The sequence below is a fragment of the Cervus elaphus genome, chromosome 4, assembly GCF_910594005.1.
Source record: "Cervus elaphus chromosome 4, mCerEla1.1, whole genome shotgun sequence".
In the NCBI taxonomy this organism is placed as follows: domain Eukaryota; kingdom Metazoa; phylum Chordata; class Mammalia; order Artiodactyla; family Cervidae; genus Cervus; species Cervus elaphus.
In genome coordinates, this window is record NC_057818.1 from 47,847,184 (window position 1) to 47,867,964 (window position 20,781).

Genomic DNA, 20,781 nt, shown 5'->3' on the forward strand with positions numbered 1-20,781 from the left:
TGGCTCTAGGCTCACTGTTGGCTTCCTTCGCCCCCCTCACAGCCACGTGCGGCTGCCACGAAGAAGTGGCTACAAGAGGGAGGTCAAATTCTGAGCCTGGATGAAGGTTTTCAGGAAAAAAGAGAGTCGCTGTTAGGGTAGGAAGTTAAATCAGAACTTGCCCTTGAGATGAGCGCGATAGACTCTAATAAGGGGATTCCTTCCTGAAGGAGTGCCCCTGGGAGTTCTCTAGGGGTTCATGGAAGTGTTTAAGAAATCCTGAACTCTGACCTCTAGAATGTGCAGTGAGCAAACGTAAGAGATTCCAGCCACCGTAAATCATTCGGATTTTATTTTATAAGAGATCACGGAGCGTGTAACCTTGGAGTGGGAAGCGTAAACTCTCCATATATGACGATTCACGGTCATTCCTCTTTAGGATTCTGCAGATCCAAAGGAACAGAAATATGAACTCAGTTGTGATGTGTGCTTGCAAATTAAGAAGGTGAGCCAGAATTCAAGTATTCCAAGACAGGAGTTGTTAACTAGCAGCTTTTTTGGGTCTGTTTTTTATAGGATTAAGGTGCAACACAAACCTTTTGAAATTGTATAGAGCATGGCAGTATGTATTTGGTAAATTTGCCTTTCTCTCAGGTTCCTCCTGTGTGTGCTTAATGGCTCAGTCGTGTCCAGCTCTTTGCGACCCTTTGGACTGTAGCCCACCGGGCTCCTCTGTCTTGGAGGAGATTCTTCAGGCAAGAATGCTGGAGTGGGTTGCCATTTCCGCCTCCAGGTGATCTTCCTGACCCAGGAATTGAATCTGTGTATCTTGTGTCTCTTGCAGGTGGATCCTTTATCTGCAGAGCTAACGGGGAAGCCGCCATGGGTGTACATAACCCAAATTATTTAACATGGGCTTTGGATCTGAAATGAAAAGTTGTTGTACCTCGTAATGGTTTTGCAGAAAATTATTGGCCAAGATTATGTAAGTGGTTAAGAATATCATGAGACATCTAGGATTAAGTATTAGGCAGATAATAAAATTTACCTTTGTAGAGAATTAGTCAATACAAGGAAAAATGGTGTTATCTAATGTTAAACCGTATGCATACTTAAAGATAATAGTTCTCCAGAAATTTTTCAATTATATATCCATCCCATTTGAAAAGATAGAACTTTGTGGAACCTTTTGCAAAAATCATATCCCAAGAGATAATTTAATTGATTATTCATGGAAAGATCAAAGGCATGTGGCCCCAGTTACTGAGTATCTTCTGAATATCTATTTTCATTAAATCTGCAAAGAAATTTCCCTTTCCATTAACAATTGCATAGTGAAATGTGTCTAATTATACAGATGCTGCACAGCTAAAAAATGTTCACAAACAGTAAATGCTTTAATCACACTGAGTTTTCATGCCATGGTTATAGTTACAGAATTTTTTCTAATGAAGAAAATGTATCCTTTTCCAGTGATGACACTTTTGAATATTTTAATATGTTGAAATATTTTTATGTTCTTGTTATGACAATGGAATTAAGGCAGGATTGTTTCCAAAAATTTCATTATCTAAGGAACTCATGGAGAACAGAGTTGGCATAATGCAGTACCCCACTGCCCAGAAATACAGACTTTCAAACTTTTGATATATGTTTGCTGTTTTCATCTATGTACATTTCCAGGTGGTTTTGTTGCTGTAGAACTGAATTGATCAAATAAAGGACAGAGACTCCAACTCTAATTTTGAAGATGTAATCTGACCCAATTATGGCCCAATTTGGATTTCTTTATATCAGTGCTTGCAAGTAGTAGAGGGAAGGGCTTTCTTTTTTTAAAAATTATTTATTTATTTATTTATTGGCTTGGCACAGTTGTGATGAGCAGGGGCTTCTCTTCGTTGCATGGGCAGGTTTCACCTTGTGGTGGCTTCTCTTGTTGCCAGGGATTCCCAGGTGATGCAGTGGTAAGGAACCTGCCTGCCAATGCAGGAGAGTCAATCCCTGGGTTATGTTACCGTGTAGCCAGCCATAATGAAACTGAGAGTGTACCCTGTGGGGTGTTCCAAGCAGTACCTGTGGGGTCCAAATTGTTTCTGTGTCCCATTTTCTTATTTGTAGGAAACAGGCTTCATTCAGGATCCTTGACCTTCCCAGAGTTCCAAAGGGCAGATTCAAACAGTGGGTAATCAGTGAAGGGAGAGAATGCATATACAAGGGAAAAGCAGTGAATAAAAACACAGTGCAGCCTTGGGGCAGCATGCCATTCCTCTAGGAGTATACAGAACAATACATCTGCAAAGAACTAAAGTGTGTGTTAGTTGGTTGATCATGGACTCTTTGCGACCCCATGGACTCTAGCCCGCCAGGCTCCTCTGTCCATGGGATTCTCCAGGCAAGAATACTGGAGTGGGTTGTCATTTCCTTTTCCTGGGGATCTTCTGGACCCAGGGAATGAACCACCAGGGAAGCCTGAACTAGCAAAAAACTAAGGCCCCATCCAGCTGGAGAATGAGATGATGATGTTTACCTCTAGTGACTTCAACTAAAACTTGAACTCTGTAGACCTTTGTCTGAATCCTATGCTAAATTCTCTGCTCAAGCTCGCTCATGAATAGGCATGTACCCTTAGCTTAAAACATCCCTACTTTTGCTGTTTGGGGTACCCTTTGGGAAAGATCCAATGGACTTCCCCGGTGCCTCAGAAGGTAAAGCGTTTGCCTACAATGCGGGAGACCTGGGTTCAATCCCTGGGTCAGGAAGATCTCCTGGAGAAGGAAATGGCAACCCATTCCAGTATTCTTGCTTGGAAAATCCCATGGACGGAGGAGCCTGGTAGGCTACAGTCCATGGGGTCTCAAAGAGTCGGACATGACTGAGTGACTTCACTTCACTTGGGAAAGATCCTCAGTGTTCTCTTTACTTGCTGCAAGTAATAAATCCTTCTCCGGTGGTTTGGCTTAGTTGTGTCTATTGGTTTGACATCTACCAAGAAGTGAACCCAGTTTTCGAGTAACAGTAACACATTGAACCTTTTGCCTACTGTGAGACATTTTATATTTTTAGTTTAGGTTGTCTGGAAATCATTCTTTTAAGGGGTTCCTAAAGTTTTTCTTAAAAACTTCCTTTTTTTTTTTTTTTTTGCCATGCCATGAGGTATGCAGTATCTTAGTTTTATGACTACCTCTCTGCTAGTCTTTCCATGTATTATTAATATATTCATGTGTTTTATAGAAAAGAAATATTGGCCAACCAGGGTTTTCTATTGACATTGTATCTGGAATATTTTCCATGTCCTTCAATATTCTTCACAAGGTAATATTAATGACTACTTTGTTTTCTAGCATAATAATGGTGTGTCATATATTTAGTGAGTGAGCTTTGCTACATTCAAAATGTGGAACATTCTTGTCCATTTCCAATATCTTGACAAACTAACCAATTTCTAAGCCACTAAAGAGGTTCTGTTTGGGATGATATGACCTCTTTTTAGTCTTAAAGTTAAAATGTTAAATATGGAAGAAGGAATATCTTCTCACAACAGATGAGTTGCTCAATCTTAGGTGCATATTCACCTGAACAAAATGATACGTTGGCCAGAAAACTTCATGCTGAAGTGTCTGGGTCTGGCTTCAGTACAGAAATGCCTCTGGTCTATGCCTTTGTGCAGCTGCGGACTCTGGGAATTGGGGGATGAAATGGATTTGTCCAGAATCCTAACTTCCCTAAATAACTATGATGGATAGCAGTTTGGAACTTGGAATGAAGGACATAATGATAATAATAACTTAAATCCAGTGGGGAAACACAGCACTAAAGCACAGCTGGTCTCAAGGTCTTTCTCTTTTCCAGGTGTGGTTTTCTGGACTCTGTTTTTCTGATAAAGGAACCCTGAGGACCGATCAGCTCTTGCAGGTCTAAAACCATGGCCCGGGTATGTTGATGTTCTTTCACAGTTGAAATTTGTGTGTGTTTTTCACATCATGTAAGTACTGTCCTTAATTTTTGTGAAGTTTCCTACCCAAGGAGGAAACTTCATTAGCCTACATCTTAGTTCTTTTCTTCCCATAAAGTGTGTGCCACATTACCCAGCTTCCTCCCTCCATGGCCCACTCTGAGCTAATTACTGTTCATTGTCATTATTGGCCAGATTACTCCACATCTCCCATGTGCCTATTCTTTTATTAAAGACACCAAAGGATGGGAAAGCAGACAAGTTACTTGAAGTCAAGGTTTATGCATTTCATGTCTGTTGTGTCCTCTGGTGAGACAGAGACAATTGTTCTATTGGTCTGTCCATGAGATGTGGTCACTGTAGGGCTTAAATGGAGTGGATCTGCTTCCAAGCTTACTTGGATGGTTGTTGATAGGATCTAATTCCCTTTAGGCTGTTGATCTGGGAGCCTTCCTTCCTCAATAGTCTTTAGCTGGAGACTGCTCTAGATTTATTGTCATGTGGACTTCTGCTTAGAGTACCTCACTACAGAGCAAGTGGGAAATCAAGAGAAGGAGAACAGTTTGGAAAGTACAGTCTTTTATATTCTGATATTGGAAGTGTCATTTGTTCACTTTTGCTAATTCTGTTTGTTAGAAATAAGTATGTCAGTAGGTTTATGCCATCCTCAAAGGTAGGGGATTATGCAGGGCATAAATGCCAGGATGTTGAAGTCACTGATTACCATCCTTGAGGTTATCTTCCACACTCAGAATATGAAAAATGTTCGATGAGACATGGTAGATGACAGTGAAAAAGAATATTGTAAGGAGTAGGTAAACACAGGAATCCTAGTATTGGGGAAGGCCTTACAAATATTGTGTAAACTAACATATAAATGTTTATGCCTAATAGAATCTATATTATAAGATCTATAATATAGATCCATAAAATATGTCTTATGATAAAATCTATTTGCTTATTTGCAGCACACGATAATGTTTATGGTAAGATTTGACATCCACATTTCTCACCAAATTACTTTATTGTTGTAATGCATGGTTTCATTTTATCTACTTCTGTTTTCCATATATTTTTCTGGATTTTCCAGAGTAATCCATAGGTTTGCCATTCCAGGGACCAGTAACATTCAGGGATGTGGTCATAGAGTTCTTTCCGCATGAGTGGGAATTTCTCAACTCACTTTAGAAGAAATTGTATCGCGATGTGATGATGGAGAACCATAGTAACTTGGTCTCACTGGGTATGTTTATTAGCCTCAGTTAGAATCTACTCTGTGGGTTATATGTTTTTTCCACTGTGATTTTTAGGACTGCCTTTTAAGAAACTGATTAAATTTGTTTTCCCTCTCCCCACCCCCCAAAAGTGGTTTGACCTTTATCACACTGGAAGTGGCAACTCTGTTAAAACACTTTCATCTTCTCTATCCATCAGTGACCTTCACAACTCCCTTTGGTTCTCCTTGTATTTTCCTCTCTTCCTTAAGGACCAAGGGGCTACCTTAGACTTTTCTTCCTTTGATTATGTAATCATTGTGAAAGGATCCAGGTTTCTTATTCATTTCTGCTCAGAATTGCTGTGGTCCTCAGTTATGTTATATGATTCAGTTATTGGGACACTAGCTTGATAAAGTGGTCTGAACTGCTCTCATGTAAAGAGCTTCTGTAATGAGAAACATTCAGCTTCAATGACTTGAACAAGGTCGTATATGGTTGGAAAGTGTCATACACAGGAATTGATGCCAGGCTCTAGATTCCGTGTCTTCCACTATATTATGCTTACTCTCAAAAGTTAAGAGGACAAAGGAGTTTAAATTTTTAATAAACAACAAAACAAAAACTTTTGCCCTCCCTAACTGATCTCTTATTCTTTAATTCTCTGACTCTTCTCAAAAATCATATTCAGTATGATTTCTGCCTTTTGTTTATTACAATTTTAATTTTCATTTTGACTTTTAAAGTTTGTGTCTATGTTCTGTCACATTTCTTTTCTTTGTAAGCAGGCCATTCCATTTCTAAGCCAGACATAATTGAGTTATTGGAGGAAGGAAGAAACCCCTGGATGATTGTGAGAAAAGAAGCAAGAAGCTGGAATACAGGTAAGTATGATGAGCAAGCCAGGTGGGGGAAACCACCCGTATAAGTGATTGCCCAGGTGATCAACACTCATTGAACACATCTCTGAAACATCATTTGGAAAAGCTAACTTCTTAGTGGAGAAAAAGCTTGTGATGTAGAGAGGATATCTTGCATGAAATATCTAGTGAGCTTTATGTTCACTTCATTAACCACTTGCCATTTTATACTCCCAGTTTTGCCCCCAATTTAGTGAGAGTTACCATCCTTCCACAGAGTCACCCCTTTACCTCTATTTTGGATTCAGTTACTTTGCAGATCCTCTTGCATATGTAAGTGGAGAAAAAGCTTGTGATGTAGCGAGGATATTTTGGCATAAAATATCTAGTGAGATATATGTTCACCTCATTAACCACTTGCCATTTTATACTCCTATTTTTGTCCCCAATTTAGTGAGAGTTGCCATCCTTCCACAGAGTCAACCTTTTACGTCTATTTTGGATTCAGTTACTTTGCAGATCCTCTTTCGTATGTAGAGTTGTATATGTGGCTCTGTTGCCTAAAAGTACATCATTCTATATCTAGCAGGTATTTGAGTACTCTGAGCCTGGCGCTATGCTTAGCACAGTTAACTAAGTAATACTGAATCAACAGATAATGTTCCTCTAATCATGGACATTGTAATATAGAAAGGATGATGTAAAATATACATGAAAACAAAGTAATAGAAGCTGGTAGAAATGTAGCTGAATTAGTGAGGTGTGACTAACAAGATACTACTAGGTCAGTGTGTTAAGAAGAATCAGGTCCTATGAGATTTTGAGTTTCATTATGAAGAAATTAGGATTGTTTTCTAAAAGTGATTAGGGGTCATGTTCTCACATAAGTTTTTATATCATTACCTTTTAAAAGAGATTTCAACCTTTGTATTAATGTTAAGATTTATATAGAAATCCAGGTTAAATAAATAGAATGTGATGAGCTATTCACTTTCATCTCTTACTTTTATTTCCTTTTGTTTTAATGTTGTCTTAACGTAGCAGGTTGAGTTTATCCTCTTTCTTTCTATTTTGGTATTCTAAAATCATTTTCTCTTTAATTTCTACTTTATTCTTGAGCTCTGTTGTTTGTGAGCTTTGCTATTTCTCTTCATGTTGTTTTATGTTTCTAAGTACTTCCTTTCTTGTACCTCATTATCAAATAGCATAGTGTTAGTCTGGTTTGATGGCACTTATTTGAGTTGTATTTCTGTTGTCTATATGATCGTCATTTAGTCTGTTTTCTCTTCTGCATTCTTGTGTGGGATTTGACCTTAGGCCTTTTTGTCATTCATTTGTTTTTCTCAAGCATGAGCAAAGAGTCATGATTTAGGACCAAGACTTTCATTTTAGTTTCCAGATTTGTGGTTTTAAAGCTGTCTCTTTTATTTAAGTGTTTCAGTTATCTTGGCTCTGGAGAAGGAATGGAGCTATATGGGAGTGCAGCATTTGTATACTATTGTAATTCAGTTGTAATAAATCTAATTTAAATTGTTAATAATTAATTATAATCACAAGGGGAAACATAAGAAAATAACTTAAATTTTAAAACTGGGGAAGGAAAAAGTATGAGAATTTAACTGGTTTCTAGAAAATATCTATGAAAGAGAAAAGAAACCAATAATGGAGAAATAGAGAAATAAAAAGACATAAGATATGTAGAAAAGAATCGGGAGCAAATCAGATGTATATTCTATCGGTAATTTAATTAAATGAAAATGAAGTGAACACTCCAATTAAACACAAAATGTGGCAGAATGGATTTTAAAGAGAAAACTTCTTAGTATATGCTATTCACCACAAAAATATTTTATAGTCAAAGGCCCAAATAAGTAAAATTAAATGATGCAAACAATCAGAATATTCAAATAGTACAAAGAATGCAGAAGTGGTTCTACTAATTTCAGACAAGATAAACTTTAAAATGAAAGAGTCGGATTATATATATTACACAAACACTAAAGAAAATAGAGTTTAAGGCAAAACTTGGTAATAGGGAGAAAGAAGAAGGACATTTTATCATAAAAGGGCCAACCCCTCCAAGAGAATATAACCATTATAAATGTATGTTACCTGAGAAACAAGTCCCAAAATGTATGAAGGAAAAAAAGTGATGGAATCAAACAGTAAAAGTATAGAAAATTGAACTATAATTGATGGAGACAACAGTAAACTGGTTTTAATAATGAATGAAGGAACTTCTGGTGGTCCATTGGTTACGAATCTGCCTGCCAATGCAGGGGATGCAGGTTTGATCCCTGGTTAGGGCAGTAAGATTCCCACATGCTGAGGGGCAGCTAAGCCACCACTAGGGAGAGGCACAAATGCTGTAATGAAGTTTCTTTGTGCCGCAATTAATCCGACACAGCCAGAAATTCAGTAAATCAATAGCGTTAAAAAATAACCAATGGAACAACTGGATAGAAAATCACTATGGAGAAAGAATACTTGAACAGTATTATAAACCGAGTAGGCCTAACACAATTCTGTGGAATACTTCTCCCCAAAACATCAGAATGCACATTTTGTACACAGGGAACATTCTCTTCGATTGTAGAACATGTTTTTTGACCACAGTTGGGTCAAATGAAAAATGCATAACCTTTGGAAGGATTTTTGGGAAATTTAACTGTATGTGGAAGTTAAACAACACAACCCTTAAAAAAGCAATGGGTCAGAGAAGAAATGAAAAGAAAATTAGTTCTTTGTGACAAGTGATAATGAACATGCAACATACCAAAATTTATGGGATGCACCGAACTGCAGTGATGTTAAGAGAGAATTTGAAGCTATAAATGCCTATATGAAAGAAGAAGGAGGGGCTTCCCTGGTGGTCCAGTGGTTGGAAGTTTGCCTTGCAATGCAGGGGTTGCCAGTTCAATCCCTGGTCTGGGAAAATCCCGTATGCTGCGGGGCAACTAAGCCTGCACACAGTAGCTGGGGAGTATCTCCTGCTGCAACTAGAGAAAAGCCCACGCAGCGATGAAGACTCAGCACAGCGAAAAGCAAATTAATAAAAAAAAAAAAAGAAGGAAATCTCTAATATTTCTTAACCTACCTATAAACAAGGAAGAGAAGGGTAAAATAAACACAAAGTATGTTGGAGAACAGAAATAATGATAAGAAGGGAGAATAATGAAACACAGAATAAATACATTAAAAATACAGAAACTTAGCCTGAAAGTTTATTCTTTGAAAGATTAAAAAAAAAATGACAAACTTTGGATTGAGTGGCCAGTAAAAAGAAAAGATTCAAATCACTAATATCTGGAATGAAAGGGTACAGTTCTTCCCACCTTAGGAAATAAAAAGGAATTATCAGGGAAAGTTATGAATAACTGCCAATGAATTAGACTGAAGGATATAAAGTTTTCATATTTCTTTATTTTCTTTTCAGCATCTTAAGTGATCATTTCCCATAATTTGATACTTGTCCAGCCATTCTATCTTCTACATCATGTTATTGTGTAGAGAAATATCTTTTACCACTTTTTAACTTTTATATGTTAACATCTTTATAATTAAAATAGCACTAACCCAGTCTTCAGTTTTTGTTTTGTTTTCTTGGTTATTGGTTGGTTTTGTTGGTTTTAACAATCTGGATCTTTTTATTAGAGTATTTAGCACATTTATATCCAGTGATATAGATGTAGTTGAGTTGAAATTTACATCTTGCTATTGTTCTTTGTTTCCTCTACTTGTTTTGGCTCATTTTAATATTTTTTTATATTTAACATTTATTTTTTTTAATGTTTAAAAAATTTTAAAATATTTAAATCTCATTAGAATATTAAAATATTCTAATATTTCTAAATATATTCTAATATATATCTAATAAATATATTCTAAATATATTCTAATATTTCATTTTATCTCCACTGTTTATATACTGAAAATGTGCCTTTGGGTAATGTTTGTTCTAGTCCTTACAATAGGCATCCTTAACCTATCACAGACTACCTTCAGACAGTATTACATAGTATATGTAAGGCCCTTATAATAGAAGCTTTCCTGGTGGCTCAGATGGTAAAGCGTCTGCCCGCAATGCAGGAGACCCAGGTTCAATGCCTGGGTCGGGAAGATCCCCTGGAGAAGGAAATGGCAACCCACTCCAGTACTCTTGCCTGGAAAATCCCACGGATGGAGGAGCCTGGCAGACTACAGTCCAGGAGGTCACAAAGAGTCAAACATGACTGAGCAACTTCACTTTCACTTATAATAGTCCAGTTCCATTCTCTTACATAACTTTTATGCTATAGTTGTCATAGTTTTTGTTTAATTCCTGAACAGTGTTGCTTTTGCTCTTCCATCCTCTGTAAACCTTGGGGAGTTGCCTTTACATTGTAACAAGGTACTTCTGGCTGCTCTCTTGGTAGGGTTTTCTCATGTTAACATAACCGACATGAAATATTTCTGTTTTCCTTTTTCTGTAGAATTCTGAGTTAAGCCAGACCACTAAAGATTGGCAAGATAAAAATGAAGCAGAAACCATATTCTTATGTTTGAAGTGAATGCAGGCCAGGACATTGTCTTACAGTCATACATTTTTTCACTCAACAACTGGCTAACTATGTTGCCTTGAGTCGAAAGCTGAATCTAGTTTCTCCTGTCTTTGCTAGACCTCCTCTTGCAGCTGCTATACATCTTGGGACATATCAAGTCTCTAGCTCCATGAAGAAAGGTGCCAGCCTCTGCAGAATTCCCCCACTGTCAAAGCTGGAGTCTTGGAGAACATGTGATGTTAGTTCAAGTTCTAGTCTATCTTCATGGCTTCCAACTGATTTTCTAAAATTCTTGTTTAAAGGTCCTTGCTCCCCTCACTTCACATCCAAGCTTCTTGCCAACTGTGCACCACCCTAAGTAACAGTCTCACAGAGAGTGTTTAACCAGCTCCCACGATAATTTACTTAACTAGTGGCCTGAGTAAATCCCTTAGTATTTATCTTTAATTTGTGTTTCTATCTTCAAATCCTAAACGTTTTAATGGTACTATTTTCATAGTTTTGTCCAGTCACATCACTATAAACCTTTGAATGCTTCCCTCTTTTTTGGCTTAAGATTTCTAAGCTTGCTCTTCCAGTGCCCTTCTTGAATTGTGCCTTTGTCCAGCTATCCTATACTCATCCTTTGGCACTGTATATTCAGTCATTACAATATAGGCAAGAAATCCATTTAGCTTTCTCTTCTCTGATCAATCGTGATGAATATGTCTATTCATTAGCATTCAGTTATACCATTATGTAGTACTCTTGTAATTTATTTTATTTGTTTGCTTTCTTTGGGGGGGGGGGTTTGTTTGTTTTGTTTTTTGGCAGCACTGTGTGACTTGTGGGGAATCTTAGTTCCCTGATCAGGGATTGAACCCAGGCCCTCAGCAGTGAAAGAACCAAGTCCTAGCCACTGAACTGCCAGGAAATTCTTCTTGAAATTTAAATAAATTCCTTTATGTTTTTGATTTTCCTCTTTTAATTTTCATTATTTCTTTTTATAATTTTTGATTGGTTTGGGCTTCTGTGGTGGCTCAGACAGTAAAGAATCTGCCTGCAGTACAGCAGACCCAAGTTCGATCCCTGGGTCAGGAAGATCTCCTGGAGAAGGGAATGGCTACCCACTCCAGTATTCTTGCCTAGAGCATGCCATGGACAGAGGAACCTGGTAGGCCACAGTCCAAGGGGTCACAAAGAGTTGGCCACAACTGAGTGACTAACACCTTCAATATTTTACTTTATGATATTTCTAAATACCAGCTCTTCAGTTTATTAGTTAATGCTGTTTTGTTTCCCAATTCATCACAATCTCTTTTTAAGTTTCCAATAGTTTACTATTTATTTCCTAAATATTGGATCCTACATTATTTGTTGATTCTAAAATATTTTTCTTCCTTCTTTCCTTCCTCCCTTCCTCTCTCCTTTTCTTTTTCTTTTTTTCGCCACACTGCATGACTTACAGGATCCCAGTTCCCCAGCCAAGGATTGAAACCTAACCACTAAGTCACCAGGGAACTTTTCCAATTTTTCTTTCATTTTTATTGAAATAAATACTTAAGTCTCTGAATTCCCTCAGTGTTTGTAATGAATGTCCATGATTATGAAAAGCAGTTATTTTTTTCTATTGTGACTTGATAGGATTTTTTAAAATTTTTATTTATTTTTGGCTATGCTGTGTCTTCGTTGCTGCCCGTGGACTTTCTTCTAGTTGCAGCGAGTGGGGGCTACTCTCTAGTTGCAGTGCTTGGGCTTCTCATTGCAGGTTTCTCTTGTTGCAGAACATGGGCTCCAGAGCACAAGCTCAGTAGTTGTGGCACGCGGGCTTGCTTGCCCTGAGGCATGTGGAATCTTACCAGATCAGGGATCAAACTCTGCAGTGGCAGGTAGATTCTTAACCTCTGGACCACCAGGGAAGTCCTGGTAGAATTTTTCCATTTCAGTTTTTTAATTTCCATATTGTCCTAGTGTTTATTATGTAGAGGACATTTCCATTTCTACATGGAAGGGCTCATAGTTTTTTTTATGTTATTAATATCTTTTGTTCCTGTATTCTGGAAGTGTTGTATAGATTATTTCAGTTTTGTACACAAAACAGACTGTAGTTACAAGATGATGCTTTTTGCTTTGAGTCATGTAATTTGGCACTTGTGATTTTGTTCAAACTATCGCTTTGTATAAAATATAGATTATTATCCTGCAGTCCCCTTGTTCCAGTTCTTTTTCTTGTAGTTCTTGCTATTTTTGCTATTGACAACTTTATATAATTCAGGTCCACCTGTTTTGCTTCAAAGAGTCAGCATTCTATTAAAGTGGTGTTTATACCTGGTGCATGTCTGAAAACTCATTGACGTCTCTTCTGGGGATGAGAAGAATGGTTGGCCTGGGTTAAAAGGGAAAGCTGGACCAGACCTTTACAAAGATAGGAAGGAATAAAATGGATAAAATGGATGTGAAATCTCAAGAGGAGTTAAGTAAATAACAGCTCAGTATCATCTGAAAAGAAGACATGGCTGTGCATAAGAGGGAATGAACTACAGTGAGGGAGACATTTGTGACTTTTAGGGCATCATAACTGCAGAATATCAGATACAGAATGTTACCAGGCATAGATATTCATCTTTTCTTATTATACATTTGTATATACCTACATTTAATGTGGGAGTGATGTGTTAGGGCTAAGCAGTAATGTCATGCCAGGGCCAGCTATACACATCTCTTCCTAACTCTGTGTTCACTGAATTATATTGGCCATGGTAGGAGTATTAACACTGTAAACACTACAAAATAGAGGTGTCTGTGTAGAGCTGGTTGTTTAACCAGCACTTCACTCCATAAAATCATTGTTTTTTGAGCTGTCCTTTCAGTATTTCAAATTTTACAACTGTTCTCTCACCCATCTTTACTGGGGCAGATTTTAAAATTTCTATTAATTATACTGTAAAACATTACATTTTTCTTACCATGGAATGATAATATTTTTGTTTTTTCATTTATTTTAGATTTGGATTCAAGTTATAAAATAATCAGTGATAGAAAAATATTTGTATCTGGGAAACATTCATCTCTTTTTCTGCATCAGATCATTCATGGTGGTGAGAAACCCTATGAAGAATGTGGGAAGGCTTTTTGTTGTGCCTCAAACCTTGCTCAACATGGAAGAGTTCATACTGGTGAGAAATCCTGTATATGTAAGGAATGTGGTAAGGCTTTTAGTGATGCTTCAACTCAGATTGCATCATAGAATTCGCAGTGGTGCAAAACCCTTTGAATGTGTCAAATGTGGGAACTCTTTTATGTACATTTCAAACTTTTTTTTTTCATTTATTTTTATTAGTTGGAGGCTAATTACTTCACAACATTGCAGTGGGTTTTGTCATACATTGACATGAATCAGCCATGGAGTTACATGTACTCCCCATCCCGATCCCCTCTCCCACCTCCCTCTCCACCCGATTCCTCTGGGTCTTCCCAGTGCACCAGGCCCGAGCACTTGTCTCATGCATCCCACCTGGGCTGGTGATGTGTTTCACTATAGATAATATACATGCTGTTCTCTCGAAACATCCCACCCTCGCCTTCTCCCACAGAGTCCCAAAGTCTGTTCTGTACATCTGTGTCTCTTTTTCTGTTTTGCATATAGGGTTATCATTACCATCTTTCTAAATTCCATATATATGTGTTAGTATGCTGTAATGTTCTTTATCTTTCTGGCTTACTTCACTCTGTATAATGGGCTCCAGTTTCATCCATCTCATTAGAACTGATTCAAATGAATTCTTTTTAACGGCTGAGTTATATTCCATGGTGTATATGTACCAGAGCTTCCTTATCCATTCATCTGCTGACGGGCATCTAGGTTGCTTCCATGTCCTAGCTATTATAAACAGTGCTGTGATGGACATTGGGGTGCACGTGTCTCTTTCAGATCTGGTTTCCTCGGCGTGTATGCCCAGCAGTGGGATTGCTGGGTCATATGGCAGTTCTATTTCCAGTTTTTTAAGGAATCTCCACACTGTTCTCCATAGTGTCTGTACTAGTTTGCATTCCCACCAACAGTGCAAATCAAAACCACAATGAGGTACCATTACATTTCAAACTTTAAACCACACCTGAGAATTCATACTAGTAAGAAGACTCTATGAATGGAAGAAATGTGGGAAGGTCTTTAGAAGGTGTGAGAGACTTAATCAACATCATAGTATTCATACTGGTGAGAAATCTTATAAATGTAACATGTATGGTAATTCCTTTAGTGTCAGTTCAACCCTTCACAGAGGATTCATACTGGTGAGAAACCCTGATAATGTAAGGAATATGGGAAGGCCTTTCACACTGCCTCATACCTTGTTATATGTGAGAGAATTCATACTGGTGAGAAACCCTGATAATGTAAGGAATATGGGAAGGCCTTTCACACTGCCTCATACCTTGTTATATGTGAGAGAATTCATACTGGTGAAGACACCTTTTGTGTGTCAAAAATGTTGCAAAGCTTTTAGTTACAGCTATCAACTTACTGTACTTTATGGAGTTCACAGTGATGAGAGATCTTATGAATGTAAGGAATGTGGGAAGACCTTTGGTCTGCATGGAAGATTCATCAGGCATCAAACTACTCATAGTTGTAAGAAACCCTTTGAAGATTACGAATGCAAGAAGGCTTTTACATGCATTGCAAGCCTCAAAAACATCAGAATACTCATGTTGTGAGAAACCCGATGAATGCTGGAAGAAGCTTTCATAATTACCTTCTGTAGCTTCTTTCTTTTCAGTTGATACAGTGCCTACATTCTCTATAGTTTTAATGTCACCCAGTCTCCTCATTAGCATCTTTAATGAATTCCATGTATGTGATGGTAATAAAAGGATGAATTATTGAAGTTGTCCTTCAGTTCCTCCCATTAATGAAGAAACTCCTGGGCTTAGCAACAGACCAGGAAATATCCACTATACTTAGTCACTTTGAACAAAAAAGAAAACAAACTCGAACTCTCTGTTTCAGTTTTATAATGTAATGAGGATGCAGTAGCAGCCATAAGTTGGAACTACCTGATTTCCATGATTAGGGAGAGTGAGGACTTGGTGCTCCCTCACAATAAGTTTAGATTGTCCACTCATATTGAGGAAAGAGCATATCTCAAATGGAATCAAGATGGTTAGGTTGTGAGGTCTTGAGAAGTAGATCCGAGCCGTGACCATACTGGTGGCCTGTGTGCTTGAAATACTAAGTTGTTGAATTTTGAGAGGCAGCCTCCTACCCTTGCTATAGTCACAAATCCTAACATGGGGCACAATTAGGGGGAAAAAAAAGTAAAAGGAGAACCTGGGCAAATTAATACTCAGTCATCATCACACACACACCAGAAGGCTCATTTTAAAATTTGACAGTATTAACTTAAAATTAAGTGATATTTTTAAAATACTGGAGTGGATAGCCATTCCCTTCTCCAGGGAATCTTCCCAACCCAGAGATCAAAGCCAGTCTCCTGCATGGCAGGCAGATTATTTACCATCTGAGCCACCAGGGATGTCCTTAACTGTTAAAAGAAAGTGATGTTTTTGAATTATGATACATTTGTGGACTGTGAATAGTCTATTTACATTGGGGGAAATACAGCAACATCTAGTGAAGCTGAAGATAGTAACCAGGATACCTACACCATTCTTTTGGTAAGTTCCAAAAATGGAAACAAACCACATTGATTATTATTCTTTTTTATTTTGTATAACTTTATTTTTTAAAGCAGTTTAAGTTTTAGAACAAATTTGAGAGGGAGGTACAGAGATTTCCCATATACTCACTGCCCCACACATGCATAGCTTGCCCCATTATTAGCATCCTTCAATAGAATGGTACATATTTTACCAAGGATGAACCTAAACTGACACATCATAATCACCTTAAGTCCATAGCTTACCCTAGGGTTCACTGTTGGTATTGCACATTCTGTTGATCTGAATAAAGGTATACATATAATACCAAAGTTTAATGTGTGTGTGTGTAGATACACGAATACAATATACAGAGGATACTCACTGCCTTCAAAATCCTTTGTGCTTCCCCTCCTTATCTGTCTCCTCCCTTGGCAACCACTAATTTTTTTATTGTGTCCATGGTTTTTCCTTTTCCAGAATGCCTCACAGTTGGAATCGTTACAGTACATGGCTTTTAAAACTTGGATTCTTTGATTTAGCAATATGCCTTTAAGGTTCCTATGTGTCTTTTTATGATGTGACAGATCATTTCTACTTGTCTGTGCTAAGTCGCTTCAGTTGTGTCCAAAGTCTTTGCGAACCCATGGACTGTAGCCTGCCAGGCTCCCCTCTCCATGAGATTCTCCAGGCAAGAATACTGGAGTGGGTTGCCATGCCCTTCTCCGGGGATCTTTCCAACCCAGGGATCGGACCCACATCTTTTATGTCTCCTGCACAACAGCACCACCTGGGAAGCCCCATTTGTACTTAGTGCTGTATAATATTGCATTATCTGGATGTTTTACAGTGTATTTACTATTCACCTACTGAAGGACATCTTGGTTGCTTCCAAGTTCAGGCAGTTAGGATTAAAGCATGTATTCACGTGCACATTTTTGTTTTCAACTACTTTGAGTAAATACAAAGGAGTACAATTGCTGGACTGCATGTGAAGAATATGTTTAGTTTTGTAAGAAACCTCAAACTGTCTTCCAAAATAGTTGTAGCCTTTTCTATTCCCATTAGCATTGAATGAGAGTTCCTGGTGCTCCACTTCCTCACCAGCTTTTGATGTTTTCAGTATTTTGGAATTTGACCGTTGTAGTAAGTGTGTAGTGGTATTTCCATATTTTAATTTGTAATTCCCTACCTGGTGGCTCAGAGGTTAAAGCGTCTGCCTGCAATGCGGGAGACCTGGGTTCGATCTCTGGGTCAGGAAGACCCCCTGGAGAAGGAAATGGCAACCCACTCCAGTATTCTTGCCTGGAGAATCCCATGGACGGAGGAGCCTAGTGGGCTACATTAGTCCATGGGGTTGCAAAGAGTCGGACATGACTGAGCAACTTCACTTTCTTTTTTCAATGACATATGATGGGTGTTCCTGGTGGCTCAGTGGTAAAGAATCCGCCTGCCAATGCAGGAGACATGGGTTTGATGCCTGGGTCGGGAAGATCCCCTGGAGGAGAAAATGGCAACCCACCCCAGTATTCTTGCCTGGAAAATCCTATGGACAGAGGAGCCTGGCAGGCTACATAGTCCATGAGGTCACAAAAGAATTGGATATGACTTAACTACTAAACAACAACAAATGACATATTATGGTAAACATGCTTATTTGCCATCTGTATATCTTTGGCAAGGTTTCCAGGTGTTGTGCCCATTTTTAACCCATTTGTTTATTTTCTTTTTTTTTTAATAATTGAGATAGAATTAACATATACCATTTTATCAGTTTCAAGTGTACAGCATAATGATTCATTTCTTTTATACAGTGTGAAACAACACCATAAGTCTAGTTAACATGGATCATTGTTTATAATTAATAATTTTTTGTTTTCTTGTAATGAGACCTTTTAAGATCTCCCTCTTAGGAACAGACTGCCAGGACTCCAAGATGGTGTCAGTTTTACCACTGAAGAAAAAGAAACTCCTGGATGTCAAATTAAGAGAGCTGCCAAACTGGATACTAATGCGAGATTTCATCCCTAAAGGCATTGCTGGAGCGTTTCAAAGAGGTCAGAGCCTTATGTGTAAATAAAAGCAAGTCTCTGGGTCTTCAGGTCTCTTTTTGCCCTGAATGAGTTTGGCCAGTAAAAGCTTTCTTAGACCAGTAAGTTATGTGGAGACGGACAGGGCGCAATTGTTATCTCCTGAATTTCCATGTTTGATGGGTCCTATCCAAGGCGGGCTCTGGGGCATTTTGGACAAGGAAATGTTTTTGTATTGCTGGGAATCAGTACCACTGCCTCCATCATTAAAGAAATGTCTGAAGACTTGAGGAAAATGAGTTTGAAACATAGGGAACATCAATCTATGATGCTCCTCTCCCTGTCAGAGAAAACTTCTGAGATGGATATTTGATATGGGCTGTCCTTCAGACCTGTGCATTTTAAAGTGCATGACTAGTCAGATCAATCCCATGGAACCCACGTCATCATCCTTTGGGGACCTGCATGGTCGCCAGCCTCCTCAGGGGCCCTCTTCCTTCTGTGTTTTTTTTATAATTTTGGCCACTCTATGACAGTTTTTTGTGTCCTATTTCCTCCTGCCCTGAGGCCTTTCCTCAGCTTTGTCCTCTCATATTAGAATGCGTAGAATGTGCCCTCAGAGAAGTGACTTCCTCTCCTGTTTGCAGGTTATTGCCAGTATTATAACAAGTTAAACATGAAGAAAGGGAGTGTCGCTGGGCTTTCTATGGTGCTGGCGGCTTACATCCTGATCAACTCTTGCTGTTCTTACAAGGAACTTAGTAAGTCTCTTGCGTTGTTTTGCCTTTGGTGGGGTTTCCTGTGACAGGGTGGTATTGGTTCTCTGTCAAATTAAGAAGTCCATCATTCTGCCGACAGCTGAAGAATTGAAAGGACTTATCAGAATATAGCCCATAAGTGAGAAAACTGTGGCAAAGACAGGAAAATGAGATGAGGCTGGGGTAAATACTTAGTAAAAAATACTTGGTAAATACTTAGGCAGCTTTCTCTAAGTTACCGCAGGCAAAGGCTGGTAGAAAACTTGGCTTTATCTTCCTAGCTGCTGCTGCGGCTAAGTTGCTTCACTTGTGTCCGACTCTGTGCGACCCCATAGATGGCAGCCCACCAGGCTCCCCCGTCCCTGGGATTCTCCAGGCAAGAACACTGGAGTGGGTTGCCATTTCCTTCAATGCATGAAAGTGAAAAGTGAAAGTGAAGTCGCTCAGTCGTGTCTGACTCTTAGCGACCCCATGGGCTACAGTCTACCAGGCTCCTCCATCCATGGGATTTTCCAGGCAAGAGTACTGGAGTGGGATGCCATTGCCTCCTCCGTATCTTCCTAGCAGCCATTGTGAATAAGGAAATAGGTTGAGTGCTACAATCCAGTATCTGTAATCTCTGGAAAAGCATGGCTGTTTCTGAGACTTGAGGGGAGTGTGTCTGATGGGAGACACCTGGTCAGGACCTGTGTCAGTGGTGGTCACTGACTGGGTTTCATGGACCGTTTCTGGCTGCATCCAGCCCCTTGCCAGTCTGGCACCCAGAGCAATGAAGGATGGGCTCTTGGGTGCTGTTTTTCTGAGTGAGTGTTCCTTCAGGGAAGGAAGAGGCTCCCTAGGTGGCAGATTAGCTCCGAATTCCTCAAACAGGTTGTAGGTCTTCTCCTGAAAGGAATTCTCAGGATAGTTTCACGTGATCTTAGCCTGCTTCCCTCCCCGTCATCCTTTGCTTTCACCATACTTTTGAAGAAATTGACCATTTTGCCTTTCTAACTTCAGAACAAGAGCAGCCAAGCGAGTACCACTGAAGAGGGCACATTCTTCATTCCTGACCATCACCTTTGCCAGGCACCCCTGAATCCTTTCATAGCCTAGTGGAGAATTAACACCCAATTAAAGATGACTGGTTAAAAAAAAAAATCTCTCTTAGCAACTTTCAAATCAAGTAATATGAATTATAATCACCATTCTGTATATTACATCCCCATGAGTTATTTACTTTATAATTGGAAATTTGTGGCTTTTGGCCTTCTTCACACGTTTCAGCCACTGCCTCTGGCAGTCATTAGTTTCTTCTAATGTTTCTTCTGTATCTGTGACTTCCGTTCCATCTTTTTGTCTTTGATTTTTTTTCCCCCAGAGTCCACATATAAATGAGGTCATACAGTATTGGTATATGTCTTTCTCTGTCTGACTTCACTTAGTACAATGCCCTCATCCATCCATGTTGTCACAAATGGCAGGATTTCCTTCTTTTTATTATTGGATAATATTCAATTGTATACATGCCACATTAAAAAAAAATCTCTTGATGATGTCTTGTTTCCATGTCTCTAAAAAATGCTGCATTGAACACTGGAGTGTAGATATATTTTCAAAATAGTGATTTTGGTTCCTTTGGGTAAATACCAAGAAGTGGAACTGTTGGGTTAGATGGTAGTTTCTAGTTTTAATTTTTTGAGAAATCTCCATACTGTTTTTCATAATATCGGAACTAGCTGACATTCTCTCCAGCAGTGTATTGCTTCCCTGGTGGCTCTCAGATGATAAAGAATCTGCCTGCAGTGCGGGAGACCGGGGTTCGATCCCT

The 20,781-nt window shown here is 38.7% G+C and overlaps 1 protein-coding gene across 1 annotated transcript; it reads left to right on the forward strand.

Annotated features, from left to right (window-relative positions):
- Positions 1–3,223: 3,223 nt before the first annotated feature.
- On the forward strand, positions 3,224–20,781 carry LOC122688104 (zinc finger protein 607-like). Its single transcript, XM_043893939.1, has 8 exons — positions 3,224–3,291; positions 3,829–3,910; positions 5,048–5,174; positions 5,934–6,029; positions 13,531–13,701; positions 18,097–18,240; positions 18,861–18,974; positions 19,971–20,781. Exons 3-8 carry the CDS (start codon positions 5,141–5,143, stop codon positions 19,997–19,999), a joined length of 588 nt encoding a protein of 195 aa, XP_043749874.1. The 5' UTR covers positions 3,224–3,291; positions 3,829–3,910; positions 5,048–5,140; the 3' UTR covers positions 20,000–20,781.